The sequence below is a fragment of the Dromiciops gliroides genome, chromosome 1 (assembly GCF_019393635.1).
Source record: "Dromiciops gliroides isolate mDroGli1 chromosome 1, mDroGli1.pri, whole genome shotgun sequence".
NCBI lineage: Eukaryota > Metazoa > Chordata > Mammalia > Microbiotheria > Microbiotheriidae > Dromiciops > Dromiciops gliroides.
Genome location: NC_057861.1, coordinates 667,324,540 through 667,345,503, shown reverse-complemented (window position 1 = coordinate 667,345,503; position 20,964 = coordinate 667,324,540). Strand labels below are relative to the sequence as shown.

General features: G+C 39.4%; 1 protein-coding gene across 1 annotated transcript in view; it reads right to left on the bottom strand.

Moving 5' to 3' along the window:
• Window positions 1-20,964, bottom strand: part of MAP4 (microtubule associated protein 4) — a 238,191-nt gene that overhangs the window by 127,305 nt on the left and 89,922 nt on the right. The window contains 1 exon segment of the mRNA XM_043983254.1: window positions 3,526-3,594. Coding sequence (XP_043839189.1) covers window positions 3,526-3,594 — 69 coding nt within the window.

Genomic DNA, 20,964 nt, shown 5'->3' with positions numbered 1-20,964 from the left:
TGATTATAAATTGACCAATAAACCACAAATTTGAATATTTCCTATTCTTTCCTAATCCTTTTTTTTTGGGGGGGGGGGGAGGGCTTGGCACAATGAGGGTTAAGTGACTTTCCCAGGGTCACACAGCTACTAAGTGGCAAGTGTCTGAGGTCATATTTGAACTCAGGTCCTTCTGAATCCAGGGCTGGTGCTTTATCCACTGCACCACCTAGCTGCCCCCTAATCCTTTCAATATGTGATCATATACATAAAGATCATATACATTTGAACCACTGTGGAATATGGTGTAAATACTAGTCTAAACTTTTCTATCTAAATGTTTTTCCAGTCTATTTTCATTTGCTTCAGGGTGTGACTTATCTAATCTGTTCCACTGATCTACTTTTTCTATTTTTTTTTGGCCAACATCAAACATATTTGATGATTACTTCTTTATAATGATAATTTAAAAAAGTAATTTCTAAGCTATTTAAGCTAAGAAGTACACTGAGACTTTTGAGATACCTTTTTGTAATTTGAATGAATGAAAAGCATATAGTAAGTTCTTATAACGTGTCAAATATTTTACTAAGTGTTGGGGATACAAAAACATAGAAGCAAGTTTCACTGTCCTCAAGGAGCTTATATTCTAACGAAAAGAAAAATACATATAGTGGAGGAATACTCAGGGAAAGAACATTACAAAACTGGCAGGTGCAACATTAGATAAGTAATGGCTGTGATTTGATTAGTTTTCAGAGCAAGTGAAAGAAATTGAGGTGTTACTGTAAGAGGTAGGGGTGAAAATGAAGGTGCATGAAGATAAGGACTAGACAGTCTTCTGAAACTAAAAACAATCTATAACTTCTTCACCCACGTTTATAATTTTAGTTTCCTTCTCTTGGCTTCCAGTGGTTTTCCATTTCAAAGAATACTCTCCACTGGCTTTGGATAAATACTTTTTATCATATTGGTCTTTATCATAAGATGGGTCTTTTCATGCTTAGCCTTTTAAGGTTTATATAACATAAATAAATGATTTATTTTGCCCAAGTTGCTATTATTTACATGATGAATTATTCTCCCTGTTTTCTTAATATTGAACAATTCTAGCATCCCTAATATAAATCCAATTTGGTCACTATGTATAATTTTTTTGATATATGTTGCTGCAATCTCATTACTAATACTTTCTTTAAAATTTTGGCATAAATAGTAATTAGTGAAATTGGTCTATAATTTTCTTCCTTTGATTAATCCCACCATGATTGGGATATCAGTAATTTGGTAAAGTGCTTTATAAATGACTCTGAATAATTTTTGTAGCATAGGTACTTGTTCAGTGAGGATATTGGTGGAATTGAGAATTAGCATGACCCCCCTCTCCCCTGACATACCATCAACTGGGGCTTTAAATTAAGGAAATTGTGCTACAGACTGGGGGCAATTGGGGTTAAATTTGTCCCCAGCTGTGAGCACTTTAGGCAAGAAGATCAAAAAGTCAGCTTAGATATCAAGGGGTCAGGAGCTCTCCTACAAAGTCTTCAAACATACTTTTACATTCTTCTTGCCCAAAAGGCTCACAGTAGGGTCCCATATGAATCCACTGGGAGAGATGTGGTTGGTTAAGGGAGAAGAGGTGGCTTGTGGATAAATTTAACACCAACTGGCTAAAGTCTTTATAGTGATTTCTTTGTTTACCACAGTCCCCAAGCATGGTGAAGGATTGTGGGGGAGGAGTTAACTCACACCTTCCTAAATTTCACCAAAATCCTAGTCCACAATGGTATTACTGCTATATAAATGTATTAGGTCTTTCCCAAAGAAATCAATGACATTATAAATCAATTGATCAGATTAACTGATTAGCATGTCCTCCCTCTGAGGTCTCTACCTCTAAAGATTTGGATAAAAGATGTCTCCATTTTTTAGAAACTCATACTCATAGCAGTAAACATCATCCTCAGGTGTTTTCTTTTCTTTATACAAATGGCAGGAAACTATGTAAAAAAATTTCCCTAAAAATCATATTACATAAATGTCTTTACTGTCACTACTCTGGGAAAGGTCTATGTATGTGATAGTCTGTTTTAGTTCTATTTGAATAAGGAGTTACAGTCTAATCATAATAGAGGTCTTCAAAATTAAAAGAATCAGTTAAGTATTTTAATTATGTATATCACCAATGGCTAACTGCTTTCCACATATAAGCTGCATAATAAATGATTGTTGAATTAATGAAAGAAAGAATGCATAATCAATTCCCACAGTGTCATTGTGAGGTATGTAGCTAGCAATACCAACTGAATTTCCCAAGGTCAAACAATCCGGAGTGAATCCAGGAATGATTAGCTGTTGCCAAACTCTACAGATTTATCTAAGGGCTTTTGGCAGAGTAACTGTTCTCCCTGGATGAATCTTTCTATATTCAGGAAATCAGCAGAGGAAAAAACCCTGGTATTTAGCCTAGATGTGTGGGGCACCTCCAGTCAAGATCAAAGGGAGGCAAAGATCCCAGGATGCAAATGGAAGAAACAACCCAGAGACAATGCTTAAGTAATCCTCCATTATACAACTGTCTGGATTGCCATTGAGTCAGCCTACACATCTGCTGACTGCATCTGTGTCTGCAGAGGCAAGCGAGACAGACAGTACTTATTACTCCTCTCATTTTATCCCTCTCTTCCACTGAGAATGATCTTTAAATAGTTGACTCAGATGGGGAAAATATAGTGACATTTCTCTCACAACTATAATTTTAGTATAATTATTCATAAAAACACAGTGTCATTCTCAGATGGCTGTTGACAATATTCTAGTCACTCACTTGGGATACCCGGTGAGATATTTACATAGTACACTTCTACAGACACTTGCTGCTGTATCAGAGTTCACCACGTATGTTCCAAGAACACATAAAGAGAAGAGCAATGCAAGGGTGTGGAGAAGGAACCATGAAATTCCAAACATGAAATTCCACAAGAATTTCTCTGATAACTTAAAAATATCAAATAAATGCCAGCGCTTGGGGGAGGTGGGGAGGAAAACTTCACACTGGCAACAGCTAAAACAAAGTACGTAAAAGTAGAGAACAGATTTCTAAACTATGGACTTTCCTCATTCTGATATTCAGCTGGGGAAAGGAAGAGAAGCTTTATGTACTCAAAAGAGTAATGTCAATTTCAATAAATCTGAGGAGACACTAATTATCAAACTGAGATACTGTAAATAGAAGCTTCCATTAGGACATTCTCCTTTCCACAAGAATCCCTCAATTATCACCAAGGGGCTCCCAAAATTAAAAAGTGAAAGGTACAGCTCCAGGAGGATTAAGGCTGACTATTCTTTCCTTTTAAGGTTTTATATGGCACAAGCAACATACAGAAACCCATGTAATACAAGAATACACAAAGGCTCTGTCCACTCATTTTTACTGGGTATCCTCTTCTACCCAGGACTTGATAAGGGTTTCAATAACACCCAGAGGTTCTAATCTGGCCCATGCCAGTTCTATTCATGTGATTTAACTATTTAAGGAACACTTACCTGTGGCATCATTCTCTCCTAGTTCATGATCACCATTGGCTAACACTGTTGGTTTGGTAGGTGTGTTGCCTGCAAAACCACATAGAGAATGGTTATACACAAATGTGATTCTTTTAAAAGGTTTTCTTTTTCCCCTTTACTTTTATTCATGACTTTTGTTTTAATATCATTGGCACTTCCCACTATTATCTCTCCCTCTTGCCCTACCACAGAGCCAGCCTTTATAACAAATTAAAAATTAAAAGGAAGGAGTTCACCAAAACTAAAACCCATCAAAAGAGTTGGGCATTCCAGAGTCCCATCCGCCACCTTTACCCTCCCCCCCCATTTCTGTAAACAAAGTGTTACTATCATTTTGTCATGGGGCGCAGAGCACCCCAGAATTTCTCTGGGGCACACCGAGGAATCTTCTCCTTGAGAAACTAAACCAGAGGACAGATAACGCCTAGAGGAACCAAATCAGACTGAGCTAGCTTGGGATTCCTACCCTTCATTCTGGTCTCCCTTACCCTGGGGAGATAAATTTGGGTGTGGCTGCGTCCTTTGTGTCCTGAAGAGGAATCCGTAGCCACCCCTCACCCAATTCCTCTAGTCACTACCAGTGGGGGATGGTCCTCCACTCCTCACCCAATTCCCCCAGCTACCACCAGTGGGGGATGGTCCACCTTCATTAAAGGAACTTTTCACGGGCAGATGGTCCACCCCCATCAGTCCTCTATAAAAGTACCTTCCGGTCTCCTGTTCGAGGAGATTTGGTACCTCTGAGCCATGTGCTTTATGCCAAATCTCCCCATGAAAAGTCTAAGGATTTCTTTCATGGTTTCCCTCCCCCCACCCTTCCCTTCCCTTGCTCCTAAATAAACTATCACCTTATTCTAACTAAGTTTTGTGTGCAAGAGGGTGTAATTCTTTAAAGAGGAATTCCCAAGAACCCCAACCCCAACCCATACCCCCGCCGTTTCCCCTTATCAATTTCCATCTTTAGTTTTGATTGATAAGACCAAATTTTAACTGGAGCAATCCTTGTTCATCTTCAAAACAAACATCTCTCAAAGCTTCAGTCTTAGAAATTATATTTCCCCAACCCTCAAATTTTTCTCAACAGGATAAACAAATAACTAGAGATAAACATAAAGGTTCTTAGTCCAATAGGCTTTCTTATTCCATAGAAAAAAGCTTTTCATTCTGCAGTTTTCCAATCATTAACCTGGGCATGCATGCTATCAGAAATACCTCGAGTCAGTCTGCGAAATGGCATTTATTAAGCTCTTCCCATGTGCCAGGGACTGGGGACACAAAAAGGCAAAAATAGATGAGATAGATAGATAGAGAGAGAGAGAGAGAGAGAGAGAGAGAGAGAGAGAGAGAGAGAGAGAGAGAGAGAGATAGATAGAAGTCCTTGCTCTTAAGAAGATCACAATCTAACAGGGGAGAAAACGTGCAAACAACTGTGTACAAACAAGATACACAGGGGATAAATTGGGAATACTCCCAGAGGAAGGGCGCCAAGATGAAGGAAGACTAGGGAAGGCTTCTTGCAGAAGGTGAGCCTTTAGCTCAGACTCTAAGGAAACCAAAAGGCAGAGATAAGGACAAAAAGCATATTCCAGACACAGGCAGCAAGTAAAAATACTCATATTTGGAGTTGCAGTCCAGGGTGCATGGAACAGCAAAGAGCCCAATGTCACCGAATTGCAAATTACATGGTAGAGAGCAGAGTACAAGAAGAGTGGAAATGTAGGACGGGGTCAGTTATGAAGGACACTGATAACGGAACACAGGATATAAGAGGTGATAAGGAGACACAAGTTTATTATCTGGGCAGGGGTTGAGAGGAAATGGATAACAGAGTCAGACTTGGGCTGTGGGTAGATCAGCCTGATAGCTGTGTGGAATATGGATTGGAGTAGAGAGAGATTTAGGGTTTTTTTGGTGAGACAATTGGGGTTAAGTGACTTGCCCAGGGTCACACAGCTAGTAAGTGTTAAGTGTCTGAGGTCAAATTTGAACTCAGGTCCTCCTGACTCCAGGGCCCTTGGTCTATCCACTGTGCCACCTAGCTGCCCCAGTAGAGAGAGGTTTGAAGCAGAGAAATCAACCAGTAGGCTATTGCAACAGTCCAGGCAGGGGTTATGGCAAGAGTATCAAAAATGCTATGAGGAAAAATAAAATAAAATAAAATATTTTTAAAATGCTATGAGGATAAAAATCAATAGGAATTTTACCAATGTTTGGATATTAGGAGAATGAATTGGGGGTGATGTTTAAGTTGCAAGTGTGAGTGACTGGCAAGATGATGGCACTTTTAAAAAATAATAAGCAGTTTTATTTAAAGTTTTGAGCTCCAAATTCTACCCCTCCCTCTCCTCCCTCCTTTCTCTCCTTTCCCTCCTAAGGCAGTAAGCAGATACAGATTACATATGTGCAATTATGTAAAACATTAACATATTACCCATTTTGTACAAGAAAACTTAAATAAAAGAAAGAGATGAAAGAAAGTAAAAAATATTATGCTTCAGTGTATGTTCAGTCAATACCAGGTCTTTCTTTGGAAATGGAGAGTATGCTTTATCATTAGCCCTTTGGGATTGCCTTGGATCACTGTATTGCTGAGAATAGTTAGTTAAGTCATTCACAGTCCTTCATCAAACTACAACATTCTCCTGGTTCTGTTCAATTCACTCTATGTCAGTTCACAAACATCTTTCCAGGCCTTTCTGAAATCATGATGGTGGCACTTTGAGGAAAAATAGCAAATTCTGTTTGGGACACGATGACTTTAAGATATCTACAGAGGGGCAGCTAGGTGGCGCAGTGGATAGACCACGGGCCGTGGAGTCAGGAGGACCTGAGTTCAAATCCAGCCTCAGACAATTAAGACTTACTAGCTGTGTGACCCTGGGCAAGTCACTTAACCCCAACTGCCTCACCAAAAAAAAAAAAAAAAAAAGATATCTACAGAACAGCCAGCAGGTACATACCTATGTGGGAAATGGAGGTTAACAGAGAAGTCTGGCCTAGTCAAGCAGATATGGCAGACGTTTCCAAAGAGTTAATAACTGAAACAACGAAATCTAATGAGAACACCTAGGGAAACAGTATAGGTATAGAAGAGAAAAGGGTCCTGAGAGAGCCCTGTGGGACACTATGAATAGTGTGAATAGTGTGTGACCTGGATGAACACTCAGCAAAGAACAATGAGTAGTCAGTCAGGAAGGTAGGAGGAATACCAAAATAAAAGCATCACGATCATCAACAACAACAAAACCTAGAGAAGAGAGTGATCAGCAATGTTAAAGGCTGAGGAGAGGTCAAAAAGGATAAAGTTTAAAGAAAAGACCATCAAATTTGATGCTTAGGCGAGGATAAGGAGATTCGTAATTGAAGGGAGTAGTGATGAGACTGGAACTTGGACTGTAAGGAGTTCAGAAGAGAGTGAAAAGAAAGGAAATGGAGGCATTTTTTGCATACAATCTTCCCAAGGAAATTAGCTACAAAAGAGAGAAGAGATATGGGACTAGAGACAGTGGGGATGTACAGTATCAAGTGAGGGTTTTTTGAAGACAAAGGAGTCAGTGGGGAAGGAGTAAGTCAACACAGACTAAAGAAAAGGCTAAGAGTGGGGATGATGGAGGGGCAATCTGCTGAGAGAACACAGGATGAAACAGGATCCTTCATGTGGTTAGAAGGGCCTTGGCAAACAGAAGGGCCATCTCTTCATGTAGAAGGGGATGTGGGAAAACTGGGACAACAAAAATGTACTGTTGATGAAAGTTGTGAACTGATCCTACCATTGTAGAGAGCAATATGAAAATATGCCTAAAGGCTATAAAACTGGGCCTATTTTTTTTTATGTTTTTTGGGGGTTTTTTGCGGGACCATGGGGGTTAAGTGACTTGCTCAGGGTCAGACAGCTAACAAGTGTCAAGTGTCTGAGGCCGGATTTGAACTCAAGGTACTCCTGAATCCAGGGCCGGTGCTCTATCCACTGCACCACCTAGCTGTCCCCCCATCTTTTAATCAACAATACCACTACTAGATCAGAGAGAGAGTGGGACTCATGCTTCAGAAAGTACAAGGGGAAATGGTACTTCTAGTCATATTAAAAGGGTTGCAAACATGTCATATAGCCAACCACCCTGACTTCAAACATCTCTACACAGAAATTTAAGCTAAAGAAATAACAGCTCATAATCCAGATATTAGCTTGGTGAACCTGAACATGTCGACTCAACCTGAGTCTCAGTTTACCCATGAGTAAATGGGAACAATAATATTTGCATTATCTATCTCATTAGAGCTACTACAATAAAAATTGCTTTGCAGACCTTTTAAGTGTTTATAAATGTAAGCTATTGTTATCTACTCATGATGACCTCTTAACTTTTAAGATATGAGGGAAAGGGGCAGCTAGGTGTCGCAGTGGATAAAGCACGGGCCTTGGATTCAGGAGGACCTGAGTTCAAATACGGCCTGAGACACTTGACACTTACTAGCTGTGTGACCCTGGGCAAGTCACTTAACCCCAATTGCCTCACTTTAAAAAAAAAAAAGTTATGAGGGAAAACTATAATCTTCCCCAGAAATATTGCAAGTTTTAACCACCACCATTGAAAAGGAATTTAATCCTATGTATAGTGTTTTTGCTATGACTTCCATTGTCAACGTTGATAAAAACATACAGCATATAGTGAGGTGACACACTAGGATTCCTGAGCTCAACTAGCTGTGTGAACCTGGGCAAATCACTTAACCCCAGTTGCCTCAGTTTCCTCAGCTGTAAAATGACATGAAGAAGGAAATGGCAAACCACTTTGATATCTTTGCGAAGAAAACCCCACAACTGAAAACAACTAAACAGCACCACCATTTCCATTAAATCCCCACAACATACCACAGATGTGTGGGTCAAATCATCGCCTATAAGAGGCAAGTAACAAATACAATCCAATCTTGACAAGGCATAGAAACAGGGGTATAGTACTTATAGCACCTGTGCTAGCTCAATTTAACATCCAAGGTATCACTAAGTATTTGATTGATAGGTGATAGTGAGCTAGCACTCATAATTTGATGAATGCATACAGTATCTTTGTTCCTTTACTGCAGAAACATAGTTCACCAGGTGCCAATCTTTCTTAAACTCCCTTGAGAGCCTAGCCCAGTGTGGGCCAACATAGCACAGCCTGTTCTTAGAGCATTATTTGAAACTACGGTGCAACTCCCAATCAGGAGGGTTTTTGGTTTTTTTAAAGCAACAATTTGTATCATTCCCTAAGAAATATCTCAATGAGTTTCCTCTCAATAAACCAGGGCCAGACAATTTTCAGGCTTACTCCCTAAAAGCAAAATCTATGCTCTACAATCTCTCCAACTACCTTCACCTCCCCATATTTACTAATAAGTTAAGAAAGCAATCACAACCTTGTTTATTACACACACACACACACACACACACACACACCCCTTCCTCTCACAAAAACCACTTCCAGAAGGCAGGACACTTAATATTTCAAATGCTGCAAATTCCACCAGCCTTTTCATGTGTTGTCCAAATCTTGACATAAAGACATTTCCCAGATATAATTAAATATAAATCTAGAACAAACTCTAATAATATGCAACATACGAGATTTTACCTTGGAGTAAAGCATTCTTCACTAGACAATCAAAAGTCTTCTAGTCCCCAAAATGAAGAACAACAAAAACCACTTCCTATAATATGAGGTCGTCACTAATCCTTTTACTCGGCTACATTCAAAAATAAGGCAGAACAGAAAGTGCCAAGTAACAGGGTCCTGAACCAGGAAGATGCTAATAAATAGCCACACTTGGATTAAATCCCCCTTTACTTTCAACCTACAATGAGGACCAACTTGTACTTTGTACTTCCCAGCTAAAAAAATAAAAATAAAAATACAATGTCCAAAGCAAAGATGGCTGCAATTTTTGCAATCCCTTTCCCTATCACTGGTCAGAACTGATGACAATTTTTAAAAGGTTTAAATGCAATAATCCAAGCCTGAATCATACAATAGAACTTTTAATTCTCTCTGAGTGCAAAAGAGTAATTCATCTAGCTAAAGGATCAAAAGAATGCATATTTTCAAGGCCATTTGGTAGCATATAATGTCTTTAGCAAGAAAAATTAATCGACTCAATTCATTAAAAATATATTCCCGAAAAGTTCTAGTACAGATCTAGTTCAAAAAGAGGGATGACTCATAGGACAGCTCAGCAGACCAGGAGGTGGGAAATTAAAGGTTCAAGTTTCAATTTGTTTTGATTTCAATAAAGTTTTATAGAGAGAATGCAGAAAATAGAATAACTGTATTTAGGTTTTTTTTTTTAATGACTGCTTTCCACATCTTAAACTAGATACTTGAAGTCTACATTTTCAATAAAGGAAAATGAGAAGAATCTATAGTGCTGCTATGGACTGTGTGTAGTGCTGGGGTATTGGGTCTCTCCTGCTTTAATATTCTATTTTTTTTTGTGGGACAATGAGGGTTAAGTGACTTGCCCAAGGTCACACAGCTAGTAAGTGTCAAGTGTCTGAGGCCGCATTTGAACACAGGTCCCCCTGAATCCAAGGCCCGTGCTTTATCCACTGCACCACCTAGCTGCCCCCTTTAATATTCTATTTAAAAAACAAAAACTCCACTAACTTCCTTCTGCTAGGCTTGCAAATCCCAAAAAGATAACAAATAACATGTTTATGTGCATGTATGAACACACCAATTTCTCGCTTTCCCTTCAAGTATGCAATTATAACCGGCATTTCCACAGCTTGTGTGACAGACCACTAACTTACTAGAAAGCAATTTTGTTTCTATGTACTACACTGTGACAGGGTATGCAAAAGGTTCTAAACACAAGAGACTAAGCCAATTTGGCCAGCTTTAATGGCCCATGAGAAATAACCCAGTGATTATTTTGTTTTTTCTAATAAAGCAGGTCAGAAGCCACTTTATTCCCTCCTCCAATGGCCCCTAGAAATTTTTTCTTTTCAACACCAGTTTCTAATACCAAAATCAGAAATGCTTCAGTACACAATTCCTAATTCTGCCCTGAGAATAGACCCACCCTGAAAATAAACTTAGACGTAACATATAAGACAGAAAATTTATAAGACATATAAAAAGCACAGCACTATATTAAGTATTAGCTTTACAAAAAATAAGAATCACAACATGCTAATATGGCAGTGTTTTGCATGACTACATGTGTAACCTACATGAAATTCCTTGCCTTCTCAATGGGGGGGGGGGGGGGGAAGGAGCAGGAGTAATAAAGAGAATTTGGAACTCAGAGTTTTTATTTGTTTGTTTTGCAGGACAATGGGGGTTAAGTGACTTGCCCAGGGTCACACAGCTAGTAAGTGTCTGAGGCTGGGTTTGAACTCAGGTCCTCCTGAATTCAAGGCTGGTGCCTTATCCACTGTGCCACCTAGCTGCCCCAACATTCATTATTCATTTTTAAAACTCTTGAGTTTCAGGGCAGCTAGGTGGCACAGTGGATAGAGCACCAGCCCTGGATCCAGGAGGACCTGAGTTCAAATGCAGCCTCAGACACTTGACACTTACTAGCTGTGTGACCCTGGGCAAGTCACTTAACCCCCATTGCCTTGTGCAAAAAAAAAAAAGTTAAAAATTGTTTTTACATGTAATTTATGAGAAATAAAATGCTAAATAATCTTTTGGGGGTGGGGGGTGGGGGCAGGGCAATGGGGGTTAAGTGACTTGCCCAGGGTCACACAGCTAGTAAGTAAGTGTCAGAGGCTGGGTTTGAACTCAGGTGCTCCTGAATCCAAGGCTGGTGCCTTATCCACTGTCCCAACTAGCTGCTCATAACTTTTTGTAAAAAATAAAAATCATCTGAGTTTTATGGCCATTGTTAGATGTATCTCAAACCCTCTCACAACACTCCACACATTCTACCCTATCAAGCACCATATTTTATATATATATATATATATATATATATATATATATATATATATATATACCAAGCACTATTGCTCCCCACAGACCTTCTACATCCTACCATTATGTCCATCTGTGTCGTATCCCCTTACTTATTATGCATTCTTACACTTACTTAAGTGTCTGGAATGGATTCTGTTATTGTCTCTGCTTCAGGACCCAATTCAAGTGCTACCTATCATTCACTGTAGCTAACTTTCCTAAATGCATTTCTTCCTTTCTCAGATGTCTCAAATATGGCTATCTATCCTTGGCATTCTTCCCATTCTGCCTTCTAATACAGTCGATCTGAATTCTCTATTATCAACCTTATAAGCATTTAATAATAAGCTCCTTGGGAGAAAAAACTGTCAGATTTCATCTTCACAGCACTTGCAGGAGGCAGCACACTACCTGGAACAAAATAGGCACTTAAGAAGAAATGTTTAATGAATTAATGGAATTCTCTGAAAACTTAAAAAGAAGATTATCATCTATGAAGCCAAAAGAAAAAAAGGCCAACAACCATTATCTTGGTAATATTGGGGGGGGCCCAGTCTTCATGTTATCGAGTTAATATTTAAGAACAAAGAAAATTATCAATCAACATGCATCTACTCTATGTACTAGTACTAGGTGCTGAGGATACTAAGATAAAAAAAAGCTTCCATGAAGAGTGTGTGTTCTACTGGGATAAACATATGCCCATGGAGTAAAATACGAGATATACTTTTATGTTGATGGGGAGGAGATGGATATCAGCTAGAAGAATCAGGAAAGGTTTCATGTAGGTCAATTTTGAGCTGAGATTGGAGGAAAGCAAGGAGGTAATGCAATCTAAATACGGAGTTAAGATTGCACAAAGGAACACAAACAGAAAAAAAGGAAGGTCATGACAAGGGAACCATATAAATAAAACTATAAAACACTATTTAAGGAAATAAATACAAGACTAATTAAGAGAAATATCATCTCTTCATAGACAGGCAGAACTAATATAATGAAAATGAAATTCAATCTAAATGAATTTACTTATTCAAAGTCATACCAACCAAACTACCAAAGGATTACTTTATAGAGCCAGAAAAAAAATAACCACAAAATACATCTGAAAGAACAAAAGGTCAAGAATCTCAAGGGAAATAATCAAAAAAAGTAAAAGGAAGGGAACTTAGCAGTATCAGATAGCAAACAATCAGACAAAGCAGGAATCATCAAAACAATGTATTTGTTTTTTTGTGGGTTTTTTTAGTGAGGCAACTGGGGTTAAGTGACGCCCAGGGTCACACAGCTAATAAGTGTTAAGTGTCTGAGGGCGGATTTGAACTCAGGTACTCCTGACACCAGGGCCGGTGCTCTATCCACTGCACCACCTAGCTGCCCTAGAACAATGTATTAATTAAAACTGGTTACACACACAGACACACAAAAACAAAAACACAAAAACAAAAAATCAACTGGTTAAAAAAGAAAGAGGTCGATCAGTGGAAGAGATGAGATACATAACATGCAGAAGCTAACTAATCTAGTAGTCTACACTAATGTGTGATCAACACAACGGCTCCCAGCTATTTTGTAAGGGCTCACTTCTTTCTCAGCAACAGTTGGGAAAACTGGAAAATAATCTGTCAGAAATTAGAGTAAAACCAACATAGAGATTCCAAATGGAAATGGAAGAAATTAAAATTACCCTTTGGGAATCAATGGACAGAAAAAGGGTTTATGATCAAGCAAAGGAGAGGAAAGATCATAGTAAATTTAAATTAACAATTTTAATTATATAAAATTGAAAAGTTTTTTTACAAACAAAAAGGAATGCATTTAAAATTAGAAGGAAAACAGGTAAGTGGGGGGAAAATCTTTGCAATATAGTTCCCTGATAAAGGTCTTAGTGTATGCTGAATCATCATGCTCAACAGGAATAGATGAAACATAATTTTTTTAAAACACTACTACAAAAAATAAATGAATGAATAAATGGATAAATAAAAGATTACTACAACAGAGGCCCCAGATTCAGGAGGACCTGAGTTCAAATGTGCCCTCAGACACTTGACACTTACTAGCTGTGTGACCCTGGGCAAGTCACTTAACTCTCATTGCCCTGCCCCCGCCCCCAAAAAAGACTACCACAAAGAAAATTATATCCCCTCGAGAGTACCAGTACTTATTACCATGATAAGAACTTTGTGTTTGTACTACTCAATTCAATAAGCATATTAAATTTTTATGTGCAAGTTAATAGGGATAAAGAAAAAAAAATACTTGCCCTCAAAGAGTTTACATTCAACCAGGGAGAAATAACATATAAAACAAGTACATTAAAAAATAAATATGGGCAGCTAGGTGGCACAGTGGATAAAGCACTGGCACCTGAACTGGTACCTGACTTCAAATCTAGCCTCAGACACTTGACACTTACTAGCTGTGTGACCCTGGGCAAGTCACTTAACCCTCATTGCCCACCCCCACCCCCAAAAAAGTAAATATAATTGATGGGGGGAAGAAATGCTGAAAAAGGAATGGTAAATGAGCCAAGTGTAGAGCAGCTAAGAATTATACAGGATTAGGAAAGGCAAAGGGCAATAGCAGACCGACAAAACAATCTGTACCAAGGAACAGAGATGAGAAAGGCAATAGCATGCACAGGAAATAGAAGTAGACCATCTGTCTGTCTGCATCCTTACTTCTGGCTATCTCTCTGCATCTATAGCACAATGCTTGGTACACAGTAAAAACTCAATAAATGCTTTTTTCATTTATTCATTCAATTACTAAACACCTACAGCATACAGGAGACTGAACTCAATGCTTTACCCCGTCCTCCTCAACTTTAGTGTGTTCCTTCAGGGATTACTCCAAATTTATCAGTTATGATATCTACAGATCTATTACACACACACACACACACACACACACACACACACACACACACACACAATGTTTGCATATAGGTGTATTCTGTCTCTCCCATTAGACTATTAGCTCCTAGAACAGAAGACTGTCTTTTGCCCTTCTTTGTATCCCTAGCACTTAGCACTGTACCCAGAACATAACAGATGATTAAGTGTTATCTGACAGACTCAATGCAGGGGATGATGCAGTTCTCCTAAATACACAGTGGCGGATCTTCTAATGCTTAAAATCTAGTAATCTTTTTACTAAAGCTAAGATCGAGTCAGGCTCCGGGGGAGTATAATACAAATAAGATATAGTATTACTTGAATTCAATGGAGATTTACAAACATAGTGCTTGGAGGTCCAAGGGGGAAAGATATTCCCAACAGGACAAATTAAGAGGTGGGGGCCTTTCCCCCTTGAAGAGGCTTCTGAGCCAAGCTTTAAAGGATACGCAGGAATTTAACAGGCATAGGGGAAGAGGGAAGGCATTCCAGGTACAAACAACAGAGCAAGTAAAGGCACAGAGACAGGAAAGCCCAAGGGATGCTGGGCAGGAACAGAGTAGGAGTATGGGGTGCATGAGAAACATAGTAACAAGGCTAAGAGTAAGAGTAAACCAGGGGAAGATGCCAGATTCTCAAGGTCCTTAAATGTCAGGCAAAGGTTATAAAGTGAGAACTTTTGTTCAGTAGGGAACTACAGAAGACTTTTGAACAGAAGCATGACATGACCACATCTAAACATAAGGTATAATCAAGTTCTCCCAAAGCCAAAGGCACAGCTCTTATGAGTCACTGCTAAACTAAAAGTAAAAGTCACTACCTCAAGGCAGCTAAGTGGCACAGTGGATAGAGCACCAGCCCTGGAGTCAGGAGGACCTGGGTTCGGATCTGGCCTCAGACACTTACCACTTACTAGCTGTGTGACCCTGGGCAAGTCACTTGACCCCAATTTCCTCACTAAAAAAAAAAGTCACTACCTCCTGGGAATCATACTTTTAAAATGAAAATTGCTCCTAATGGTTTTCCTTCCCACTGACTGCAACAAAGAATGACATTCCAGGATAAAGGGGGGATGGGTGGGGGGGAGAGAGGAGAGAGAACAGCAATGAAAACAGAAAGATAAATAAAGAGTAGTACATCCAGTAAGATGTACAAGTTCCAAAGTGTAATGCTCTCACTTCAGAATCTAGTTATTAGGGAGCCTCAACAAAAACTGCCAAGAGAACAAACAATTGGGAGGTTGGAGGCGGGGGTGGGGTTGAGGAAGGGGAGGTTAGTGAAAATAAGTTTCATTGATTTCACTCACCAGCAGTCCTAATAGGATTCCATGAAAAGGAAAGTCCTATGCAATGCCATCAATGAAGCAGCTAGATTTCAAACAGAGATGGAATCCTTCGACTCAACTATGCCTGACTTTTCTTTCATTTATATGTGCTCTGTCTAAAAACCCAGCACATTAACATGTGTGAACTCACTGCGGTCCTTTTATACAATAGGATAGTTCTCATAAAGTACAATTTTTAACTGCCTTTTCTCTTTTACTTAAAGATAATTGGTTTATGGGCAGCTAGGCAGCGCAGTGGACAGAGCACTGGCCCTGTAGTCAGGAGGATCTGAGTACAAATCCAGCCTTAGACACTTACCACTTACTAGCTGTGTGACCCTGGGCAAGTCACTTAACCCCAATTGCCTCACACACACCCCCCAAAAAAAGGAGAAAAGAAAAGAAAAAAAAAAGAAAAAATATATAATTGGTTTACATGATAGAAAATTATTCTAAGGGAAGTGAGAAAATTATTTACACCCCCCCCCAAAAAAATTGTTCTAATCCACTGTGTAAAGATCTACACCTCCCTAAATATTATCATTCCATCTATTAAAAAGTCACTAACGGGGGCAGCTAGATGGCGCAGTGGATAGAGCACCGGGCCTGGATTCAGAAGTACCTGATTTCAAATCTGGCCTCAGACACTTAACACTAACTAGCTGTGTGACTCTGGGCAAGTCACTTAACCCCAATTGCCCCGCAAAAAAAACCAAAAAAGTCACTAACAGGGGCAGCTGGGTGGCACAGTAGATAAAGCACCAGCCCTGGATTCAGGAGGACCTGAGTTCAAATCCAGTCTCAGACACTTGACACTTACTAGCTGTGTGACCTTGGGCAAGTCAATTAACCCTCACTGCCAAGAAAGAAAGAAAGGAAGGAAGGAAGGAAGGAAGGAAGGAAGGAAGGAAGGAAGGAAGGAAGGAAGGAAGGAAGGAAGGAAGGAAGGAAGGAAGGAAGGAAGGAAGGAAGGAAGGAAGGAAGGAAGGAAGGAAGGAAGGAAGGAAGGAAGGAAGAAAGAAAGAAAGAAAGAAAGAAAGAAAGAAAGAAAGAAAGAAAGAAAGAAAGAAAGAAAGGAAGGAAGGAAGGAAGGAAGGAAGGAAGGAAGGAAGGAAGGAAGGAAGGAAGGAAGGAAGGAAGGAAGGAAGGAAGGAAGAAAGGAAGAAAGGAAGAAAGGAAGGAAGGAAGGAAGAAAGGAAGAAAGACACTAACGGGGTTGGTGGTTCTCTTTTGTTTATCTACATAAACACATATGATTACCATTTTGTTCAAGATAAGTAATTATAATCCAGTGAAATCACAAATTTCTCAGCTAAATAAAACTATTTCCCTTAATTTACAAGGCTATTCTAAAACCCTCCTAGATGACTTCTAATGTCCCTATCAACTTGAAACCCTACACAGACTGTTCTCAAAGTAAATGGACTTTTCAGCCAACCTCCTTTTCACCTGGACCTTTTCACTCCCCTCCAAAGGCTCCACCCCCTAAGTTGGGGGGGGTTAAAGCAAGACCTGTCAGTAATTCTAAATGGCTCCTTATGTTCGCAAAGTCAATATTTAGAAGTAAAGACTATCTAAATAGTTTATACAATGTTATCACTCACATCTCTACCTTACAGGACTTGAGCACTTTAAGCCCAGGTCGGAAGTAACAAGGCAAAATGGAAAGAGCAATGCAAAGTTTGAGACCCCTCTCCCCCACCCCATTTCCTGGCTGTGATCCTGTGTGGGACTCAGTTTTAATACTTGTGGTACTTCACAGGAAATGGTTTATAAACTTTAGAGGGCCACTTCAATGTGACTATTACTGCTATAATTCAAGAATCAACAAATATTTATTAAGTTCTTATTATTTCCATGATGCTGTGCATCATGCTGAGGATACAAAATGAAGGGTCTATCCATGACCTTAAGGACTTGGCCAGGGGTGGGAGGGGAGACAAGATATAGACATTTATCAGCTTATAGAAGCATGATTTTGTTGGGGGAGGACTGGAGAGGGAATCAGTAGCACATTCTGATTTTAGCTTCAACCCTAGACAGCAGGTGGCCCAATGGATAGGGCGCTGGGCCTAGCGTCAGAAAGAGCTGAATGTCCATCAGATACTTACTAATTGTGTGACCCTCAGCAGGTCATTTAACCTGTCTGCCTCAGTTTCTTAAAATATAAAATGATGATAATAGCCCCTACACCTCATGGGATTGTTATGAGAAAACAAATCAAATGAGATCAAGTAAACCACAGGGCATGACAAAGAGTAGGTGCTTAATATATGCTTCCCCCACCCCAAGTTCAAATGAACCTAGAAAAGGGACAATTCCTATTGCATTTTTCTATTGATCCCCATAAAATAAGTATATGAAATGGGGGGAAGGGAGGGTTGAGGGAAAGGAAACAAAGTGCAAGGGGAGAGAGAGGGAAAAGGAGAGGGAAAGAGAAAACAGACAGGAGGAAGGGAGGGGACCACCTTCAGGTACACACTCTGGGAATTATCCTTACCAAGTATTATCAATTCTAACTCCATCATAGCTCTCATTTTTCTCAATTCACATAACTACCACCCTAGTTCAGGTCCTTTATTTTTTTGTTTTTTTGGTGGGGCAATGAGGGTTAAGTGACTTGCCCAGGGTCACACAGCCAATACGTGTCAAGTGTCGGAGGCCGGATTTGAACTCAGGTCCTTCTGAATCCAGGGCCGGTACTTTATCCATCGCACTACCTAGTTGCCCTCTAGTTCAGATCTTTATAACCTCTTGCTCGGACTACTGCAACAGCCTCCTATTTGTCTCCCTGCTTCCAAGCTATCTCTTCAACTTTTATCCTTCACGCAGCTGCCAAAATAATTTTTCGGAAGCACACTTTTATTCTCCTTCTCAAGAATCTTCAGTGGCTCCCTAGTGCCTCCACCAGTTCTTTCTCTGGAGATGGACAACACCTTTCATAAGTCCTTCAGCAATGTCTTGGATCACTGTATTGCTGAGAATAGCTAAGTCATTCACAGTAGATCATCATACAATACTATTGCTGTTACAGTGAACAATGTGAGGCAGCTAGGTGGCACAGTGGACAGAGCACCGGCCCTGGATTCAGGAGAACCTGAGTTCAAATCCGGCCTCAGACCCTTGACACTTACTAGTTGTGTGACCCTGGTCACTTAACCCCAATTGCTGCACTAAAAATAATAAATAAATAAATAAATAAATAAATAAATAAATAAATAAATAAATTCCGTGAGCAATGTTCTGTTCTGCTTAGTTCACTTTGCATCAGTTTAAGTCTTTCCAGAATTTTTCTGAAATCATTCTGCTTGTCATTTTGTCATATTGTCAGCACAATAATATTACATGTATCCACTTAGCCACCTAGCTGCCCTATCAATTGAATTGATTAAGCCTAAATAAAAAGGGTAGACATAAACAAGCAAGGTCCAGCTCCAAAGATATTCATGACCTTTTTAAAAAAAATAATAAATATTTTTATTTATAGTTTTGGGTTCCAATTTTTATCCTTCTTTCCCTCCCTCCCCTCCCCCATCCCTGAGGGGGCAAACAATCGGATATGGGTTATACATGTATGATTATGCAAAACATTACCATATTTGTCATGACCTTTCTAACTGAATGATTTTCTTGATGAATTCCCTTTTCATGAAAACAAAGAAGCCTCAGATAAACATATATGCTTTGAAAACAGAACTTATTCTTGGGGAAACAATATGCTATGTAATAGTTTGGGATTTGGAGTCAAACCGAATCCTACCTGCCACAAGTATGACTCTGCATCAGCCATAATTTCTCAACCTCAGTTTCCTTATTAGATGGGGATAATTATACCTATGGAACATGTCTTATAGGTTGTAAAGTTCAAATGAAATATCAAGCACTTTGCAAATCTTAATGCAGTACAGGAAGACCTGTTCTATTCTCTGAGGTATAAGGGAATTCATATTTGGTTTTCATTGAAAACAAAGAAAAAGGCTTTCAGAAAGATTGTGAACCAAGGTGGCAAGTAGCTAACAGGAATGACTGTGAGCTGCGGTCTCAGCTCTAAATCTCCCAAGGAGATAAAAGCTTCCCTTTGGAAATGTATGGTAAAAGAAACCACAGTATTGCCTTCCTTGTATTTATGTGCTCGAGAACACCATTTTGAATTTATTCAATCAGACCAGAAGCAACACTACCCTCTTGTGGACTATTTTGTTTTAATAATACCTATTAGAATGGTTAGCCAACTATAAAGCAGGGAGAGGTGTAAGAAAGTGGGAAATTGGTAACTGTTTGAATTGCTATTAATTTCCTGAAGTTTAATCCCTTCTTGCTGATTAAAATGCTTTATAGAAATTATGTCCTGGGGAACAGAAGAAAACATAATTCCTTATGCCACACCCAAGGCCATTTTTTTGGAAATTCATCCAAAGCTCAAAGCAAGAATACACTGGTGACCCTACCAAATATAGCAGACTTGGTTATTTACAAGGTATATTATGCATATTCAAGGGAAATAATATAAATCTTAAGGATAAAGTGAAGCAAGCACTTAGCACCTGCCCTGCTGCTCTCCCCTGGAAGGTGACTAGAGTAAGACACTGCTGCTGGGAGCTGAGGGGAGGAAAAATAATCCTCTGTTACTTAATAGAGCTGGCTGGAGGGAAGGAGAAGCTTCTCTGCCTTATCTTTTACTGCCACCTAGAACTAAACAGAGGGGAAACCCTAAAATGTTTGTCCACTTTGTCCTTTACAGACACTTCGGGCTTCAGATGGGGAAACATCTCAGAGCCTTGTCTAAAGGGAAGACCCTATATAGGTCTGCAGATGCTGTGCTTAACAGAACTGCTCTTCCCCTAAGAGTCAATATGGCTTTAAGGAATTGGAAATTGAGGGGTTGCCCATCAATTGGGGAATCGTTGAACAAGGTGTGTTATATGAATGTAATGGAATACTATTGTGCAGTAAGAAATGATGAGCAGGCAGATTTCAGAGAAACCTGGAAGGACATGCATGAACTGATGCTGAGTGAGATGAGCAGAACCAGGAGAACATTGTAGACAGTATCAACAACATTGTGTGTTGATCAACTGTGATAGACTTGATGCCTCTCAGGAATACAATGGCCCAAGATAGTTCCAAAGGACTCATGATGGAAAATGCTCTCCAAATCCAGGTTAAAAAAAGAACTGTTGAATCTGGATGCAGATCGAACCATACTATTTCTATAGTTTTTGTTGTTGTTCTTTTTCTTTTCTGAGCT